The 19,078-nt window shown below is 45.1% G+C and overlaps 1 protein-coding gene across 5 annotated transcripts in view; it reads left to right on the top strand.

Moving 5' to 3' along the window:
* Window positions 1-18,646, top strand: part of CDA (cytidine deaminase) — a 29,922-nt gene extending 11,276 nt beyond the window's left edge. Inside the window, exons 3-5 of one of the 5 annotated variants that reach the window (XM_049706566.1) lie at window positions 4,895-4,952; window positions 13,733-13,837; window positions 16,929-18,646. In XM_049706566.1, the coding sequence (XP_049562523.1) occupies window positions 4,895-4,952; window positions 13,733-13,837; window positions 16,929-16,955 (190 nt within the window). In that variant the 3' untranslated portion in view covers window positions 16,956-18,646. Of the gene's footprint in view, window positions 1-4,894; window positions 4,953-6,906; window positions 7,319-10,044; window positions 10,561-13,732; window positions 16,854-16,928 lie in introns of those variants that run through there. The other 4 variants (XM_033433148.2, XM_033433146.2, XM_004272491.4 and 1 more) reach the window with 4 other exon arrangements.
* The last annotated feature ends 432 nt before the right edge of the window (window positions 18,647-19,078 follow it).

The following is a 19,078-nucleotide window of genomic DNA, read 5'->3' as shown; positions in this document are numbered from 1 at the left end:
AGACAAGCAAGACAACTCTAAGACAAAGGCAGGCGCGCTCTTGTTCTAATAGCAGCGCAAAACACAACAGAATCCCTGTAAGATACAATAGGAAGGCAGCATAGAAACAAAGCTAGAGGGACCTAAAAATCACCTGGTATAGACTTGCCTGGCCACTATACCCATTTTACAGTTGAAGAAACTGAGACCCAGAGATGATGAGCAACCTTCCTAGGAATTAGTGGCGAAGCCGAGACAGATACATATCTAGAGTCTGACTCCAGGGCTCGTTCCACTGTGCCATGCTGTGCCAGGAAAGGAAACCTTCTTCCCTGCTCTCCTTGAGCTGATACTGAGATCCGTCCTTCACTGTGCCAGCTCCTTCACTTGGCATCAATCACCTCTAGGTGCAAGAACCAGGATAAAAGGACAAGCTGGTGGGGTGACACCCAGGCAAACCCAGGCTATGGTCTAAACTGATGAGATTCCAGCCCAGGTTCTGGCTGAACAAGAGCCCTTATTAACTCTCTCTCCAGGTCCCAGGCATAATTATCCAAGCTCCCACGTGTGTGCCCTCAAAGGGAATTCGTTGAGTTCTTACTGGCCCTGGACCCAGACTCAGTGGCTTCAGGATTCAAAGCATGTGAATGGGCTCTTTTATTTATTTGGACCCCATTATGCTTCTGATTTAATGACGAATTGCTTCTCTGTGTACTGTTGCATTGTCTATGAGAGAGAGTTCTCGTAGCAAGATAACGGTGCAAGGAAAATAACTTGGGAAGTTTTGAATCCACCCGGAAAGAGACTGCAAGGCTGACCAAGTGTCGGTCTTTAGGGACATCCGGGTGCATGGGTCATGGACTAGGTGTGAATGATCTCTTCACTGTGGTGGAGATGCAGGACCTTTCTGGCGGAAATGTAGGGGCTGAGAGCAAGGCCTATGGCGTCTGTGTGACAGAAACCAGCCCCCATTTCTTTTTAATTTTTTTTAAATATTTATTTATTTATGTGTTTTTATTTGGTTGAGCCAGGTCTTAGTTGTGGCAGGCGGGCCCCTTAGTTGCAGCGTGTGAACTCTTAGTTGTGGCATGTGTGTGGGATCTAGTTCCCTGACCAGGGATCGAACCCAGGCCCCCTGCATTGAGAGAGTGGAGTCTTAACCATTGTGACACCAGGGAAGTCCCCCCATTTCTTCTATAAGATCCTAAATTTGGCCTCATTCTGGCCCCCAAGGTGGTCCACATTATTGAAGGTTTTCTTCCCTGAGTAACGGAAGTCAAGGATGCACTTCTGCAGAAGGGCCCCAGCTTCCAAGAGCTCTCCCTGTGACCAAGGTCTGTCCTGGCTTCCCTCCGGCTTTGGGAGGAATAGATGAGGCCGCCCTGGGAACATTTTGTGCGGACGAACAGAGATCAGGATGTGAATTACACTTTATAAAAAGAGGGTGGGGGTAACTCAATTTCAAACCTGATCCAAGAAAATAATGATATTCTGGGGAAAAGTCAACAAAAGGATAATGGCAAGGTGGCCCTGCTCTGTTTAGAATGTTCCAGATGAAAGGCTTTTTCTCTTGGTCATTATCTACTCTTAAAAAGCATGACTGAGTTTCGTTAGTGATGATTAGCAAATGTCCTTGTTTACACAAAAAACGCATTTTTCCAGCACCCAACAGCTCCTCTCCAGGTACTCTGCCCGCGCCAGCATTCCCGAGCCAGAAAAGCAGTCATTACTGCAGTAATGATTTGTTAAATTGAGAGTGTGGATTTAGAGGGTGAATGCGAGGCGCCAGCTCCCTTGTTAACGATGATGAGTGTGAATAGTCTCAGAGAGTCCCCTCGAGATCTGTAAAGTGGAAAGTGCACAGCTCAGGTGGGATTTTGCTGACAGAGAGATAAGCTTGCCCCACTGGGGTCCTAGCTGTCATCATCAAAGTCGATAGGTTTCCAGCCTGTCAAGTCTGATAAGCTGGCCTCAGTGTGTGACTAAGGTCAGCACAAACCACAGGAAACTGTCAACACCCGGCACAAGGTGGAAGAGGCAGAGGGCAGCGGAGAGGGAGAAAGGGAAAGGGAGGAGAAAAGGTCCCCGTGCACCCAGGACCTTCTGGGATGCTTCTCCCAAGATTTTCATTCTTTCTCTTGGCTGGAACGTTGAGTAATGCTTAGGAGGCCAGGCTCCCGGGTTAATGAGACCTGGTTTCAAATCCTTCTCCACTACTGACCTTGGGCACATTGCTTCAACAATCTGAGGCCAGCTCTTCTGTAAAGTGGAGAGTGATGCCTACCCATTGGGCTGTTGGGAGGACTCGGGGTGTGCAATAAATTAAAACTATTGTTTTAACATTATCATTATTACTTCTGCAAGCTGCAGAACTACCAAAGGCAGAGTAGACAGATCCTGGGTTCAAATCCTGGTTACCAGCTCTGTGACCTTGGGCAGGTCACTTCACCTTTCATGACCTTTAACACGTAGATGGTAAGAGTACCTACATAGCTCCTGTCTTATAAGGTTATAAGGGGTTAAATGAGTTAATATACATATGGCCCTTAGCACAGTGCCTGGCCCAGAGAAGTGCAGTGTAAGTGTAAGCCATTATTATTGGGCTGTCTGCCAGGATGTACCATCTTGTGACTTTTGGTGGTTGAACCTGAGACCAAATCCAACATTCCAGTCGAATGCATGTTCATACCCCACCTTGAAAACCCCAATGCAGGTCACCCTCTCCAAGGGGCTGTCCCTTGGGCAGTTAGCCATGCATGTCACAAGATTGGGAAAGGAAATGGTGAGCTTGGTAGGGGCCAGATCATACAGGGCCTTCTCAGCCATGGAAGGGAGGCTGAATTTCACTTAGAATACCTCTCCCGTAACCCTAACCACAGTCTGCCTGTAGTTATGACATTGGCACACAGATTTTATCTCCCTTCCAGATGGCAAGGTCCTTGAAGTCAGGGATTCTCTGATTGGTCTTTGTTGCTCCCTCCCATGCTTGCCTATCATAGAGCAAACTCTGAGCCAACATGTGTGCAATGAAATAAAAAATAACAGAGTCCAGCCTCCAAAGAGCTTATGAGAGGCTCTGGCTGCAACATCAGTCACCTGGAAACCAGATGGGTTAATCTGGCTCAGGGTGCATCCTGGGCAGGGGTCCCCACCCTCTCACGTTCCCATGGGATCACTCTGAAGCTGAGAGTGTGTTCAGAGAGGACCCACCTTTCCATGAGCAGAAGCTTCCTTTGACTGGACCTCCACATGTAAAAGGGAGTTGTCATGGGGATTAAATAAAATAGCACCCCTCCACTCTCTCTCCCCTCAGCTGCTTTATTCAATGCAAAGCATCTATCTCTGTCTCCACTTGATACATGTTTGACTGGTTGGTTGATTGGTTGGTTGGTTACCTGGCTCATCTCACTAGTCAAAAGCTCCTGAGAACAGTGAATTTTGCCTGGTTTGTTCACTGCTGTATCCCCAGCACTGACAGTGCCTGGCACATAGTAGGTGCTCAATAAATAAATGTCCGTCGATTAACATGTGATAATGACTATAAAGTACTTCGGAGGATGCCTGGCACATTCTAGGCACCTATTAAACAATATGATAATTATTGTTAATACACAATAAGGCAAATTAATTATACAATAGTACATAAAGCACACAGTATGTAATAAAACTGTATATGACAAGGTACTAAAATTATGACAGAGCTTATATATGTGAAGGAAGAGTGCCAGTGATTAGCAGAGCGATAACAATGTGTGTATAGCATTCTAAAGTTTACCAAGGCCTTTGCACACCTGATCTCATTTTATCTTCTAAGCATTCCTACAAAGTGGATGACATTATTCCCCACATTTTATAGGCAAAGAAATGACCCTTGCATGGGTTAAAATGACTTGGTCAAAGTCACATGTAGTTAGCAAAAGGAAGAACTGATCGAGAACCAAATTTTAAGTCCTGTAATCGTCCAGACGTATCACAGAGCTGTGGGTCTCAGAAGAGCAAGGGTGATGGTGGCCACCGGCTTAACCTCTGGTGCTTCATCAGGCTTGGAGGCTCTTACAGTTTACTCTTTCTTTAAACACCATCCTTTGTCCTGCTCAGGGCTGGAGGACTGCCTTCAGTTGCCTTCACTCTCAGAGACAACCCCTTGGCTGTAGGCTTCTCTTCTCTGACTTTCTCCGATACAGGGAACCCAGTTTTCTCATTGACTCACATATGTCTCAGGGCCTTTGCACATACTGCATCCCTTGCCTGCAACACAGAAAACCCCAGAGCTTCAGAGTAGCACTCTGTTACTTCATCTCACTGAATATATGTTCTTGAAGGTAAAATGGTCATTCTGACACTCAGGTTATACTGAGAATTAAATGAAATAATGTCTATCGAGTGCCTGGTAGAGAGCTTGGGGCAGAGCAGGTGCTCACTAATGGTGACGTATGGACTCTACACTTCCTCCAAGGACCGGGCCAAATGCCACCTCCACCATAAAATATTCTCTCTCCCTCCCTAGTCAGGGAGGGTCTCCTAGTTACCATGCATTCTTACTGCATTTTGTTTGAAATGATAACTCATCTAGTTTTCTATGTCACCCACTGGGCTGAGCAGTCTCCTGAAGGCCAGAGACAAATTCTCCTTAACCTTTGTGTCCCTGTGGCGTTGGTGAGAGTAAGTGCTCACTAAACGTTTACTGAACTCACTGATGAAAGTAATGGTCCTGCCTGTGGCCTTGCCTCTTGCAAGTGCGGAAAGCTCTGTGTGCTTCTTCTGAGCCTCTAGGACGCAGCACACCTGTGAGCCAGGAACTGCCTGGTGGGATTTGACTTAATCTGGAGGAGGGCAGGACTTGGGGCCTGAATTTTAGCAATTGTCCTCTGGCCTCCGAAGAGACTGATCTGTGTTTGATTCTCTGCTTCCGCAGTGACTTGCAAGATGATTTTATCTCCCCATGTGGGGCCTGCCGGCAGGTCATGAGAGAGGTAAGCAGCTTCCCTTTCTTTCTGGAACGGATGCCTCCCTGCTCTTCCCCAGGCCTTGGGAGCTGAGCCAAGCTGCCAGCGAGGAGACACAGCAACTGTCCTGTTTGCTGAGTTGGCTGATTCCTAAGGCCTTCCCAAGCTTGCGTGAATCACTGGAAATTATTCTTTCATTCAACAAATACTTACTGAGTGTCTGCTCTGTGCTGGGCGTTGACCTTGCTCTGGGGAGACAGCAGTGAAAAGACAGGCCAGGCCCGGCACTCACAGACTTTATAGTCTAGTGCAGGAGACAGACAAACAAGGAGCAAAATAAATCAACAGTAGAGTTTCTGAGAGGGATGAGGGCTACAGAGAAAAGAATGCAGAAAAAAGGAGTCGAGAGTGACAGAAGGGGCAGCTGAGTCTAGGTCAGTGTCAGAGCAGCAAACTACAGCCCAGGGGCAAATCCAGACTGCTGCTTGTTATTGTAAATAAAGTTTTATTGGCACGCAGGCACGCCCACTCACTCACGCGTTGTCTCTGGCTGCTTTGGTCCTACCACAGGAGAGATGAGGAGTTACAACATGGACCTTATGGCCCGCAAGGCCTAAACTGTTGACTACCTGGCCCTTTATGGAAAAAAGTTTGCCAACCCCCTGCTTTAGATGGCCAGGAAGGGCCTCTCTTGGAAGACGGCATTTGAGCAGAGATATAAATAATGAGAAAAGATGAGGCAGACCAAGGCCTAGAGATTTCCAGGCAGAGGAAGCAGCAAGTTTAACGCCCATATACTTGGTGAGTTGGATGAGTCGTATGAAGGACAAAGAGGCTAGAACATGGGGGCAGGGGTTGGGGTGCGTGGTGATAGGAGGTGAAGTCAGAGGGGTGGGCAGGGGCCAATCACGCAGTAGGCCATGAATGGAGGGTATGTTTTATTCCAAGAATAAAGAGAACTGAATCGTACACTTAAAAATGGTTAAAATGATTTTATGACATTGAAACAAAAGTTGGGGGAAGAAAAGAATAAAGGGAATTCACTGGTTGTTTTTAAGAGGGAACTTAAAGGATCTGATGTACTTTTTACAAAGATCTTCTTGGTGGAAGACTTCAGTTTCTTCAATCCTAAAAACAAAGGGGTGGATCTGGCCGTGGCTTCTGATTCTGGGCTCAGTGAAGTTTTTGATGTGTAAACGTACGTTGGGGGAGGGGGGATGTCCGTGGCTTTGGTGGACTCGCAAAGGGGCCTGTGTCCTCCAGAGTCCCCAGAGGCTAAAGCCACCAGTTTAAAGAATCCCCACGCCCTTGGGCTCTGATGTGACGTCATTGGCCCCTGTAAATACAGCATCTCATTTAATCTCCACCCCCGACCCCACCTGGAGAGACGTGTGGGTCATCATCCCCATTTCTCAGAGAAGTGAAATGACCTGCTGAAGGACATGCAGCCGGTCAGTGGCGAGCTGGCATTCACCGCAGTTCAGGCTGACTGCAAAGCCCACGCTCCCCGCGGAAGCCTCCCTGCCTTTACGGTCCTATAAATGGAACAAATTATTTTCGGCCCCAGTGGAGATATAATGATGCTTTGCAGCATAGGACCTGCTTGTTCCATGGGGGCTTCTGCTCTGGGAACTGTCTGAAATGGGGGGAAGTGGGGCTTCCTTCAGTTTTGCTTTTGTGCCTTGGGGGTTTCAAAGCATCTCTCGAACATGCAAATATCTCCGTCCTCCTTCTGCTTCTTGCCAGGACTGCAAATCAGGCACAATTAGCAGAACTCATGTCCCAAATCCAGATGAAAAATGCCACCACGAAGGCACTGAATTCACAACAGGCACTTCATCTCCCGTTAGAGGGGCACAAACGGCTGCCCAGCACCATGGCATGTCCAAGGCCACATAAGGAAAGCACACCAGAATGCCAACTCCCTGACTCCCGAGGCCCCGCCTCAGTCTAAGTGCTCATTGCTGTTTTCTCCAAACAGATTAGATGCTGGCAGATGAGAGAAGGGGAATGGAAAAGCTGAAGGAGGGAGAGGCAAAGCTGAAACCAAGATGCAAATAATAAGAGCTGAAGCTTGGGGGCCAGGGGCCTGGTGGTGCTTAAACTCACCTCCACTCAACTCACACCCATACCCTCAGGCAGAGCCCGCCAAGCAGAAAAATTTCCTTCCTTAAAACATTAATTTTAAAAAGCCAGAAAAAGGAAAGAAATTGGGTCATTTGTAGAGACACGGATGGATCTAGAGACTGTCATAGAGTGAAGTAAGTCAGAAGGAGAAAAACAAATATCGTATATTAACGCATATATGTGGAACCTAGAAATATGGTACAGATGAACCGGTTTGCAGGGCAGAAATAGAGACACAGATGTAGAGAACAAACGTATGGACACCAAGGGGGGAAAGTGGCAGGGGTGGTTGGGGTGGGGGGGATGAATTGGGAGACTGGGACTGACATGTATACACTAATATGTATAAAATGGATAACTAATAAGAACCTGCTGTATAGAGCAGAAGCAAGAAGAACTACAATCCTGCAGCCTGTGGAACAAAAACCACATTCACAGAAAGACAAGATGAAAAGGCAGAGGGCTATGTACCAGATGAAGGAACAAGATAAAACCCCAGAAAAACAACTAAATGAAGTGGAGATAGGCAACCTTCCCGAGAAAGGATTCAGAATAATGATAGTGAAGATGATCCAGGACCTCGGAAAAAGAATGGAGGCAAAGATCGAGAAGATGGAAGAAATGTTTAACAAAGACCTAGAAGAATTAAAGAACAAACAAACAGAGATGAACAATACAATAACTGAAATGAAAAATACACTAGAAGGAATCAATAGCAGAAGAATTGAGGCAGAAGAACGGATAAGTGACCTGGAAGACAGAATGGTGGAATTCACTGCTGCAGAACAGAAAAAAGAAAAAAGAATGAAAAGAAATGAAGACAGCCTAAGGGGCCTCTGGGACAACATTAAACGCAACAACATTCACATTATAGGGGTCCCAGAAGGAGAAGAGAGAGAGAAAGGACCCAAGAAAATATTCGAAGAGATTATAGTTGAAAACTTCCCTAACATGGGAAAGGAAACAGCCACCCAAGTCCGTGAAGTGCAGAGAGTCCCATACAGGATAAACCCAAAGAGAAACACGCCAAGACACAAAGTAATCAAATTGGCCAAAATTAAAGACAAAGAAAAATTATTGAAAACAGCAAGGAAAGACGACAAATAACATACAACGGAACTCCCATAAGGTTAACAGTTGATTTCTCGGCAGAAACTCTACAAGCCAGAAGGGAGTGGCATGATATACTTAAAGTGAGGGAAGGGAAGAACCTACAACCAAGATTACTATACCCGGCAAGGATCTCATTCAGATTCGATGGAGCAATCAAAAGCTTTACAGACAAGCTAAAAGCTAAGAGAATTGAGCACCACTAAACCAGCTCTACAACAAATGCTAAAGGAACTTCTCTAAGTGGAAAACACAAGAGAAGAAAAAGACCTACAAAAACAAACCCAAAAGAATTAAGGAAATGGTAATAGGAACATACATATCGATAATTACCTTAAACCTGAATGGATTAAATGCTCCAACCAAAAGACACAGACTGGCTGATTGGATAAAAAAACAAGACCGATATATATGCTGTCTACAAGAGACCCACTTCAGACCTAGGGATATATACAGACTGAAAGTGAGGGGATGGAAAAAGATACTCCATGCAAATGGAAATCAAAAGAAAGCTGGAGTAGCAATTCTCATATCAGATAAAATACACTTTCAAATAAAGAATGTTACAAGAGACAAGGAAGGATACTACATAATGATCAAGGGATCAATCCAAGAAGAAGATATAACAATTATAAATATATATGCACCCAACATAGGAGCACCTCAATACATAAGGCAACTGCTAACAGCTCTAAAAGAGGAAATTGACAGTAACACAATAACAATGGGGGACTTTAACACCCCACTAACACCAATGGACAGATCATTCAAACAGAAAATTAATAAGGAAACACAAGCTTTAAGTGACACAACAGACCAGATAGATTTAATTGATATTTATAGGACATTCCATAAAAAAAAAAAAAAAAAAAAAAAAAAGAACCTGCTGTATAAAAAAGAAATAAAATTAAACTTTAAAAAGATAATAATAAAGTAAAATAAAATAAAAAGCCAGAGATGGATTGTGCCTGGTAATAAGTTGGTGATTCAGACTGAAGCGTGAACAGCAGACGGCAAAGCTGAGCGGTCACTAGGCAGCACAGGTCATCAGTAGGAATGGCTTCCATTGATGGAGTATTTACTACGCGACAGACACCGCTTGCAGGCACCTCCAGGACTCAGCCCTGGCCAGGCAGAGCCTCGGGCTGTTGACTCCAACTCCAGGACTCTCTCCATTACACCACAGCTGATTTAACTCTCCACCTGGGACACCTATCTTCCTGCCTAATAAGTCTTTTGTCTCTAAAACCACTTCACAGATCAAGACACACACAGAGACCCAAAGAGTTTAATCATTTGCCCCACATCACACAGCCAGCATGTAAGAGAAAGATGGGGACAGAGATTTGGGCTAAAACTCTGCTTTCCTGATGTTACCCTGCAAAACCTCAGTTTCCTCATCAGTAAAATGGGGATACTATCCCCCTCCCTCAAAGGGTAGATGGCGAAATCCTGCATGTTCCATGTCGGGTGTGTGATGAGGCAGGCATGCCACCTCTCCTGGCTGTCAGGACTTATGGAGAGGCTCTAAGGGAAGCAGATATTAGTTGTTCTTTTTCACAGCAGGAGGGGATCTGGCCCCAGCGGTTAGATATTGTTCTTGTAAAGCCCTGGGTGAGTCCTTAATCAGAGAACGGAGCATTGATCGCCCATTAGCAACGTGCAAGCACTGTGCTAACTGCTTCATGTGCCATCTTTCATGGGCTCCTCCCTCTATGCACCAGGTATGATTATTGTCATTCCCATTTTACAGGTGAGAACACCGAGGTACAGAGACGCATGTTAGACAGTAAGAGGTAGAGCCAGATTCAAACCCAGGTCAGCCCTCAGCCCTCACCCCTTGGCCACACTGCTTCCCTCACACTGGCTTTGTCTCTTCCAGTTTGGCACTGACTGGGCTGTCTACATGACCAAGCCGGATGGCACGTACGTTGTCAGGACAGTCCAGGAGCTGCTGCCTGCCTCCTTTGGGCCCGAGGACCTGCAGAAAATCCAGTGAGGGACGGGGAACACCCACCGCCTGGGAGACCCTGGGTTCCCACACGTGCTTAAGGGGACAGCCACCCAGAGAACTTCATGAAGATGTACTCACAGACCTGGGGACGCCTGCCTAGTGGTCCCCAACCCCACAGGCGCTGGGCAGAGATGACTTTTCCAAATTACACTCAAGCACTGGGGTTTCTACTGAAGTGATACAGGGTTTCCCTCCAGCCTGGGCCTACAGCCCCTCCTTGCAACCCTCCTGGTCCTCCCTAGGACTCAGAGCGCCCCCGTCCCTCTCTTCCGTCCTGCCAAGTCTGTGCTATCCTGCTTGGTTCTATCCTATCTAAGGTTCTATCCTGCTCTGAGCGACTTTTCTGATTATAAACATTACAGAACATACTGATTCGGGAGAGCACGTTTTGTTGTCTCAATCCTTGCTGTAGCTCTTAGGAGGGGCAGGGTGATTCGTCTTTATAGAAAGACCTGGATTCTTTCTTCTGGGAGAGGAAACAGGCACCTTGGACCTGTGTAGCTGGTGTGGAGAGTTTTTGGGCTTCCTGCCCCTGCCTTCTCCAGATGGGAGGCCGCTGGGCTGGATCTTACTGCCAACGGCCGTTTCTAGAGCCGTTCTGGGCTCAGTTAGACCCGGGCACTGGATGCTGTCACCCCCAAGTATAAAGGGGGAAGCGTGAGTTTGTCTAGACAGCAGAGCAAATGTCTCTATGAGGACCTACTCTGTGTCAAGTACTTTTGCGTGGATTATTTTGTATTTAAAGTACTTGACAACTCGGCGAAGTAGCTATCTCCCCCTTCTTACAGATGAGGGCCCTGGTTGAGTAACTTGCTTTAGGACTGCAGCAAAATTCAAACCAGAATCCAGGTCCTGTAACTCCCACTATGGTCTAGAAACAGTGCCTGCTCCTCGCCACGCGCTGGGATGTGGCAGATCTGGAGTTGGAACCAGGTCTGTCTGACTCTGAGTGTTTTTCCCATTCTCCCACAGCTGATGTCTGGCTGCCCTTATTTACTGAGTCTCTTTTATATGCCAAATACTGCAGAGGGAAAGATGTATAAGAAACAGTCTCTGCCCTTGAGAAACTTGCCGTCTGATGGGGAGAGAGAGGTGTAAACAGGACTAATGCAGAGAAATACACACTGTGGTCCAGGCGGGTACCAAGTGCAGGGTGGGCATAGTTGCGGGGGGCATGCTGCCTTCTGGGGAGTGAGGAGGGTCAGGGAGGGGACTGTCTGTTGGTACAATTAGGGAGGTGAGGGCTGAATAAGGGAAGGAGCTAGGCTGGCCCTGTAAAGGGGGCTGACAGCTCTGGGTGTCCTCCCTGGAGGAGTTGGCCTTGGGGTGAGCTTTGGTGGCTGGGGTATGAATAGGGTGTAGATTTTCCTCTTTCCCAGGCAAGCAAGTTGCTGGGGACACAGGAAGTAGACATGTAATTCACCCCTTCCCTGGGAGTCCTTTCTACTGAGATCAGAGCATCTGCAGGGGTTACTGCCCGTTAAGACTGGCTTTTCCATTACACACCCAGACCTACCTGCTGCCATCCTGCCTTTCTTTAGAAGTGGCTGCTGCGGCCTCCAGCATACTCCTCTGAATGTTCTCAATAAAGAGGAGTGGAGAAAGAAAAAGAAGAAAGGAAGGTGAAAGAAAATAGGCCAAGATGTTAACATCAGTTAAACTTCTGCTTGATGCGAGTCTAGATTAGTGGTTTTTTTCCTTTGTACATGTCTGTATTTTTTAAATTTCCAAAACATTTTTTTTTCTATTTAACAAGAAAAAAATCGTATAGCACAATGGTTAAAAGTTTGAACTTCAGAGTTGAACAGCCTCCAAACCTTGTGGCTTTGGGCAAGCGATTTCATTGCTCTGAGTCTCAATTTCCTCATCTGTAAATCAGGGATGACAGTTCCCAGCATACAGCATTGTTGTGTGGATCAAAGGAAATAATGCCCTATTGAGAGCCCAGTGCTGGGTCCTCAGTAAGCTCTTGATACATGCCAGCTGTTCCTTTTATTAAGGGTGACAAATTTGGGTCCTCTGATGATGGATTTGAGTTTTGCAAACAGGCTTTTACATTCATTTAACAATTGTTTATTGAGGGCCTACTGTGTTGCAGGGCTGGGACCTGACCCTGGGGATACAATAGTAAATAAGACATAAAATCCCTGCCCTCACAGGGTTCTGTCTAGCTGTGGCAAACGACATCTAAATGATTCTAGTACTTCATGACAAGGGCCACCCAAGGGGAAGAAAGTGCTCCAGGGGCAAGTCACAGGAGGAGTGGAGCTCGCCTGAGAATGGGCAGAGCAGCCCTGAGGAGGGGATATTTCAGCCAGGGCACGAGAAGGGTCAGCCCATTAGGGAATGCGGTTTGGGGAGGGTCAAAGAATGAGGACTGTCTGGAGGACGAAGCCCAGTGTTCTTATACTTCATGGAAACAGACTGGGGAAGGCAATTTGCAAAGAAGGATTCCAGAAATTGTTTGAACAATGTCCCCTTGGAAGAATGACACTCATTTGGCTGCAGAGAAGCTGGGAAGTTTGTTTAAAATAAAAGCACTTTCATTTTGCAGTCCCACTGTTCTGAGGGCTGTGATTTCAGAGCAGCATGTGCTCTATTGTTCAGGGCTGTCTGTGTTTTTTAGGACCCTAAAGCTGAGTCCCAGATTCCCATGGACATATTCCAATGGAAGCATGTATATTTCTGTGGCTCTTGCCAGCTGCTGCTAATTGCTTATGTAAACTACAAGATTCTTTAGGATTTCCTTTTGGGAGGGAAAAGGGCACAACTATGATTGATGGATGCCAGGGGTACTTTGGGTACCTGTGTCAGAAATGAAGCCAGAAAATGCTGTTCAAGAATAAATAATGGGGGCTTCCCTGGTGGCGCAGTGGTTGAGAATCCGCCTGCCGATGCAGAGGACGCGGGTTCGTGCCCCAGTCCGAGAAGATCACACATGCCGCGGAGCGGCGGGGCCCGTGAGCCATGGCCGCTGAGCCTGCGCGTCCGGAGCCTGTGCTCCGCAGCGGGAGAGGCCACAGCAGTGAGAGGCCCGCGTATCACAAAAAAAAAAAAAAAAAAGAATAAATAATGGAATGGCCTAATAAGTCTCACACACACACAGTATTTTTTATACAATTATATGAGCACAGAAACAGACGTGGAAGGAACACCTAGTCTGTTAATAGTTTTTGAGGGGGTATGGGAAGGGGAAGTTAAGCGAGGGGCAATTAAAAACCTGTTTCCTGTTCTATGACTGAACAGGAAAAAAAATGGCATAATGATTGTGTTAGTTACCTATTGCTGTGTAACAAATTACGCCAAAATTTAGCAGCTTGGGACAACAAAAATTTATTATCACACAGTTCCTGCAGGTCAGGACTCTAGGCTAATCTAGGTCATCTCAAGGTTTCATACAAGGCTGTAGTTAAGGTGTCAGCTGGGGCTGCAGGCTCATCCGAAGGCTTGACTGGGGAAGGATCCACTTCAGAGCTCACAGGTGTGGTTGTTGGCAGGATTCCTATGGGCTGTTGCTGTTACCATTTAGTTCCTTGTCACTTGGACCTCTCTACAGGGCAGTTTACAACACAGCAGCTGGCTTCCCTCAGAAGAAGCAAGCAAGAGAGCAAAAGAGGGAGCAAGACAGATGCCAGAGTCTTTTGGTAACCTAACCATGAAGGTGACATCCCATCACTTTTGCCAAATTCTATTCCTTAGAAGAAGTCACTAAAGTCCAGCCCACAGTCAAGGGGAGGGGATTCCACAAAGCCATGGTTGGGGGGGCGGAGGGGGTGTCACTCTAAAGATGTAAAAATTGAAAATGTACATAGACAAGAAAAAAGAAGAAAAGTGGGTAAGGGTGGCAGGAGGACCAGAAGAAGCAGGCCTGGTTGGCCCTGTTAAGGAGTTGACCTTATTCCAAAGGGCAGCTATCAGTGTCAGACGGGGTGGCGTGGGGTGACATGGTCAGCTTTGCACCTTAAATAGCTCAGTCTGCCAAATCAGGAGATAGTAGAGAACTGAAGCAAATCATAGAAGGAATAGCCAAAGGAGTAGAATAGCATGCCTCTGGGCTCAGAGGGAGTTGGAACAGGAGACCGTTTGCTTTTCATGATGAGCCCATCTCTATATACTGTTAGTGTTTTTTTAAACCAAGGATGCATATTACTTTTATTTAAAAGACTTTTTAATTTAAAAAAAAACAGAAAGAATAAAAGAAAGAAGCTTGTAGAAAGGAGGTTCATTTAGCAATACTGTAGTGTAAATTCTAGAGAGCAAACTCAGCAGTTGATTCTGTTGTGGGCGGGGATTGAGCTATTTGACATTCCTGTTGTTTCCTTCTGGTTTCTCCTCTGGCTCACCCCTGGGAAGGTGGAGTGAGTCATGTGATTTTGAGTTTGAAAGATAGCCCAGCCCCTTCCTCTCTCCACCCCCTTGGGAGGGCTGGAGATCTAGCAGGCCCCATGCTGGGTGCTAGGGGATCTAAGGTTTAAAAATCACAATCCCTGTCCTTACAGAACTGAATGTTTAGAAGGGGAGACAAAGTAGGGACATCTAGCCCAGTCTAGGAAAGGTCAAAGAAGGCTTCCTGGAGGAGGTGACCTCAAGTATGAATGGGGATTCTTTCAAAGAGGTAAATTAAGACAAAGGGATCAGCATGATGCTTGGGACAACTGCAAGTAATTCGGTATTGCTGGACCACAAAGGGCAGGGAAGGGGGACGGCAAGAAAGATGCTAGGGCCAAAGAGTGAAGCACCTTCTCTGCCAGGCTAAGGAGCTTAGGCTTTATCCTGAGAGCAATGGGCAAGGGCAAAGAGCCTGTGAAGGATTTTAAGCAGCAGGTGACATAGCCATATTTGTACTTTGAATAATCACCGCAGGGCAGCAAACTTACTGGACTGCATAAACCACAGACTGTCTGAATGTCTCAACAACACCGCACCTCCACCATCCATCACCACCACATTTGCATCCACCTTGCCCAGGCGAAACAGAGACACTTCTTCCCAATGAAATCTCGCTCTCTGCCCACCGTTGTCGGATTCTAACCTCTAAAAGCTACAGCCCAGGAGTTCCAAGTAGCTGGATTTTGATCGGGCAGCAGCTTTGCTCTGTCAACAATTTTAGCAAAAACCCCTTCCACCTCTGCTGGCAATTCACAGATAACATTTCTGAAATGGTCTGTGGATAAAAGATGTCGCTGCCCTGGGAAAACGTGTCTGTCTCCTGCCAGGAGGAGACAAAGAGCATTGAAATGGTGCCAAAGGACATCGTCCACGAGGGAAGGTCAAACAGCCCTCAACAGTTCTCTTTTTTAAGTCTTGCCTTTTTCCATTTTTATATAAGCATCAGCCTTTTTCGCCCCCATGTCCTTTGGGGGAAGGTTAAATGATGCTTCTTAGGAATATTATGCACTTTATCAAAACTATACATACAGTCTTGCTGCCTGGAGGGAAAAGGGTACAATGAAGACACAGGATGCCCCAGAGCAGAGTGTGTACCGGAAAAGGATCCTGTGGCCTCTCCAGCAGCCCCTCCCATTCTCCTCCGATTCTTGTGGCTGAGCATAGTAAAGGCTGCCTTGGATGTCTAACAAATATTCTCTGAATGAATGAGACTACTCCCAGACAGAATATTAAATCTGCAGTATAAACAGATATTTGAGCAGAAAAGCATATGCCGTATCCCTGAATTCACCTGCGTGGGATACCATTATGGGAGAAACTCAGGATGATTCCCCTGAGACCTGAGACATGGTACCACCATGGAAGACTTCCTTCTCAGGAGGACAGATGAGGACAGTGGAATCAGGGCCATGATCCCTACGAAAGGCAGCCCCTGGGGCCCACACAATAAGGCTGTATCTCTACCCTGAGAAGGGAGAGCATGGAACCCTGTGATCCCTGCTGGAAGCTTCTCTGTGTAGAAATCCAATTGCTTGCCCTTTCTTTTGTTTTTTTTTCTGTTTTGTTTTGTTTTGCTTGCCCTTTCTATACAGAGGTCTGCTGAAGAATTGAGCTTCACGCTGTGCTTGGTTTAGACGTGTCACAAGCACCTTAGATTTTTCTACAGAAGGAGAAATGAATGAGTCCAGTGCTCTCTGTTGAACAAGAAACTGCACTGTCTACAATGGACGGTTAATTAATACGAGCCTGGACATTTCATTTCTACACGTGGGTGGATTAAGCATCACAGGTTCAGCAGGTTTATTTGCTGCTTAGGGAAACAAACCTAAAGGCCAATAACAACTGCACTCTTTAACTCAGAAACATCAATGCAATGTCCCTTTAGTGAATGTCTTACAAGCTGCATAGTCATTACAAGCCTTATGGTAAAAGGTTACATTCCTAGGAGAGTAAAGAAAATCCTCTTCGTTAAAATATTAAATATCTCAGAGAACTTCTTGTTCCTTCTCAGTAAACATTAAAGAGCTGTAATGATAATGACACACAACAGATGGGTAGATTTAAACTTTAAAGGAAATCTTTGCCCCAACTGACTAAGTTTCCACGATTGAGCCTGCGGTCACTGGAGTGTGAAGTTTCTCCAACCTTCTCTTCCTTACCTTTCTCCAAAGGACAATTTCAACAGAACATTTTAAAATTGTAATTTAAAATTCTCTGAGATTGATCAAAAAATTAAAGATAATATCTGATTTCCATGTGCCTCTATAAATAAATTGGAAGGAAATTCATCTACTTATTTATTTATGTCTCACCCAAATAAATATGATTGCATATGACAAGGAGCCTGCCATTTCTCCCCATAGGAGAGATCAGAACACACAAACTGCTGAAACAGTTGGCCACCTGTCTCCAGCCAGGGGTCCACACCATGACCAAGCAAGCTTGGGACCAGAACTCTTCAGATAATTGAAGATCCCTCCAGCAACAGCTGCTATTTACATGTCCCTTAATTTCATATTTAAGCAGGAAGGAAGGAGTGTGAAGCCTTTTGCTTGCTCTCTCTTGGTGTCCTGCCTTTTCTATCACACCATCATCAGAAGAATCAAAGTGAAGATGCTCCCTAATGTTGGCTGGCCATAAACAGTGGAAAGTCCCATCCTTTGTTCGTTCAGGAAAACGCTGACTGAGATGTGTGCTACAGCAGAGCAAAGTTCAACTCGAGGCCTATGATACAACAAAGCTCATTATTAAAATGTATTTGTTGTTTGAAACCACTGAGTGCAATGACAATTAAGTAAATTCTGTGAACTTTATCACACTATTCAAACTAAGTTCATTTTTCAAAAAATTTGAGACCATGAATGAGTTAGACTGAATTTTTTTTTTTGGCCATGCTGCGCCGTGCAGCTTGCGGGATCTTAGTTCCCCGACCAGGGATTGAATACGGACCCTCGGCAGTGAAATCTCAGAGTGCTAACCGCTGGACAGCCAGGGAATTCCCTCAAAATGCTTTATTTTATTTTTTAAATTTGCTTCCACCTTTTCTTTTTTTGTGTCTATTTTTTAAATTTTTTATTGCAGTATAGTTGATGTACAGTATTATATAAGTTGTACTACATAGTGAGTCACAATTTTTAAAGGTTATATTCAGTTTATAGTTATTACAGAATATTGTCTATATTCCCTGTGTTGTACAATATACCCTTTTTGCTTATTTATTTTATACATAATAGTTTGTACCTCTTAATCCCCTACCCCTAAGTGTCCGTCAACAGAAGAATGGATAAAGAATATGTGGTATGTATATACAATGGAATACGACTCTACCGAAAAAAAAGAATGAAATGTTGCCATTTTCAGCAACATGGATGGACTTGGAGGGTATATGATGCTTAGTGAAATAAGTCACACAGAGAAAGACAAATACTGTATGATATCACTTATATGTGGAATCTAAAAAAATAAAACAAACTAGTGAATATAACAAGGAAGAAACAGAGTTGCAGATTTAGAGAACAAACTAGTGGTTACCAGTGGGAAAAGGGAAGGGGAGAGGGACAAGATAGACTGAATTTTTCAAAAACGCTTTCATTATGTTAAAAAGCTTTATGTAAAATGTTTACAGAAATATTACACACAGAAAATTGCACAAATCAAAGTGTACATCTAGGTGAATTTTCATGACATGAGCATACCCGGATTAGGAAAGAAAACATCACCAGCATTCCAAAAGCCTCTTCAAGTCTCCTTCCAGCAACTACCTTTCCAAGGGCAACCACTATCCTGGCCTCTAACACTGTAGATTAATTTTGTCGGCCTTTGAGCTTTATATAAATGGAATCACGTAGTATTTATTGCTTTTTATGTTTGCCTTCTTTAACTGATCAGTATATTTATAACATATATCCATGTTGTTGCCTACAGCTGTAGACACTTTTATGGCTGTTTAGTATTCCATTGGGTGAATATACCACAATTTATCCAGTCTACTGTAGATGGCCATTTGAGTTGTTTCTAGTTTTACACTATATGGAATAGTGTTGCTATAAACATTCTTGGGGAAACTATGTATGCATTTCTATAGGTAAATGCATACATAAAATAAAAAGTAAAATTACCAGCTCCCCACTTTATATATATATATATATATATATATTTCAATATGTTTAAATTCACCAATTCAAAGATGGATCTTTTTGCAGTTGCCTTATTATTCGTATTTACTCCTATCCCTACTTACTATACAGCACAGAACCAGAGCTGTGCTGAACGTTGCAAATGAGCCCAAAAATAAATGGATTAGGCTGTGCCTTTCTACCCAAGCAATGCTGAGGTGGGTCTCAGGCCAGACAAATGTCTCCTTGCCCTGAAGCTCACCTGTCACACACAGAGATACAGGGCTACACCTACAAAAACATTCTACATCTCTTCCAGGGCCTCTTACCCACAACTATCCTTAGGGGTAAAGAGAATAGAGGTAGCCATGATTACAGCAACGTTTTTTAAATGGCAG

This window comes from Orcinus orca, chromosome 1 (genome assembly GCF_937001465.1).
Source record: "Orcinus orca chromosome 1, mOrcOrc1.1, whole genome shotgun sequence".
NCBI lineage: Eukaryota > Metazoa > Chordata > Mammalia > Artiodactyla > Delphinidae > Orcinus > Orcinus orca.
Note: the sequence above shows the minus strand (reverse complement) of the source record. Positions and strands in the feature narration are given on the sequence as shown.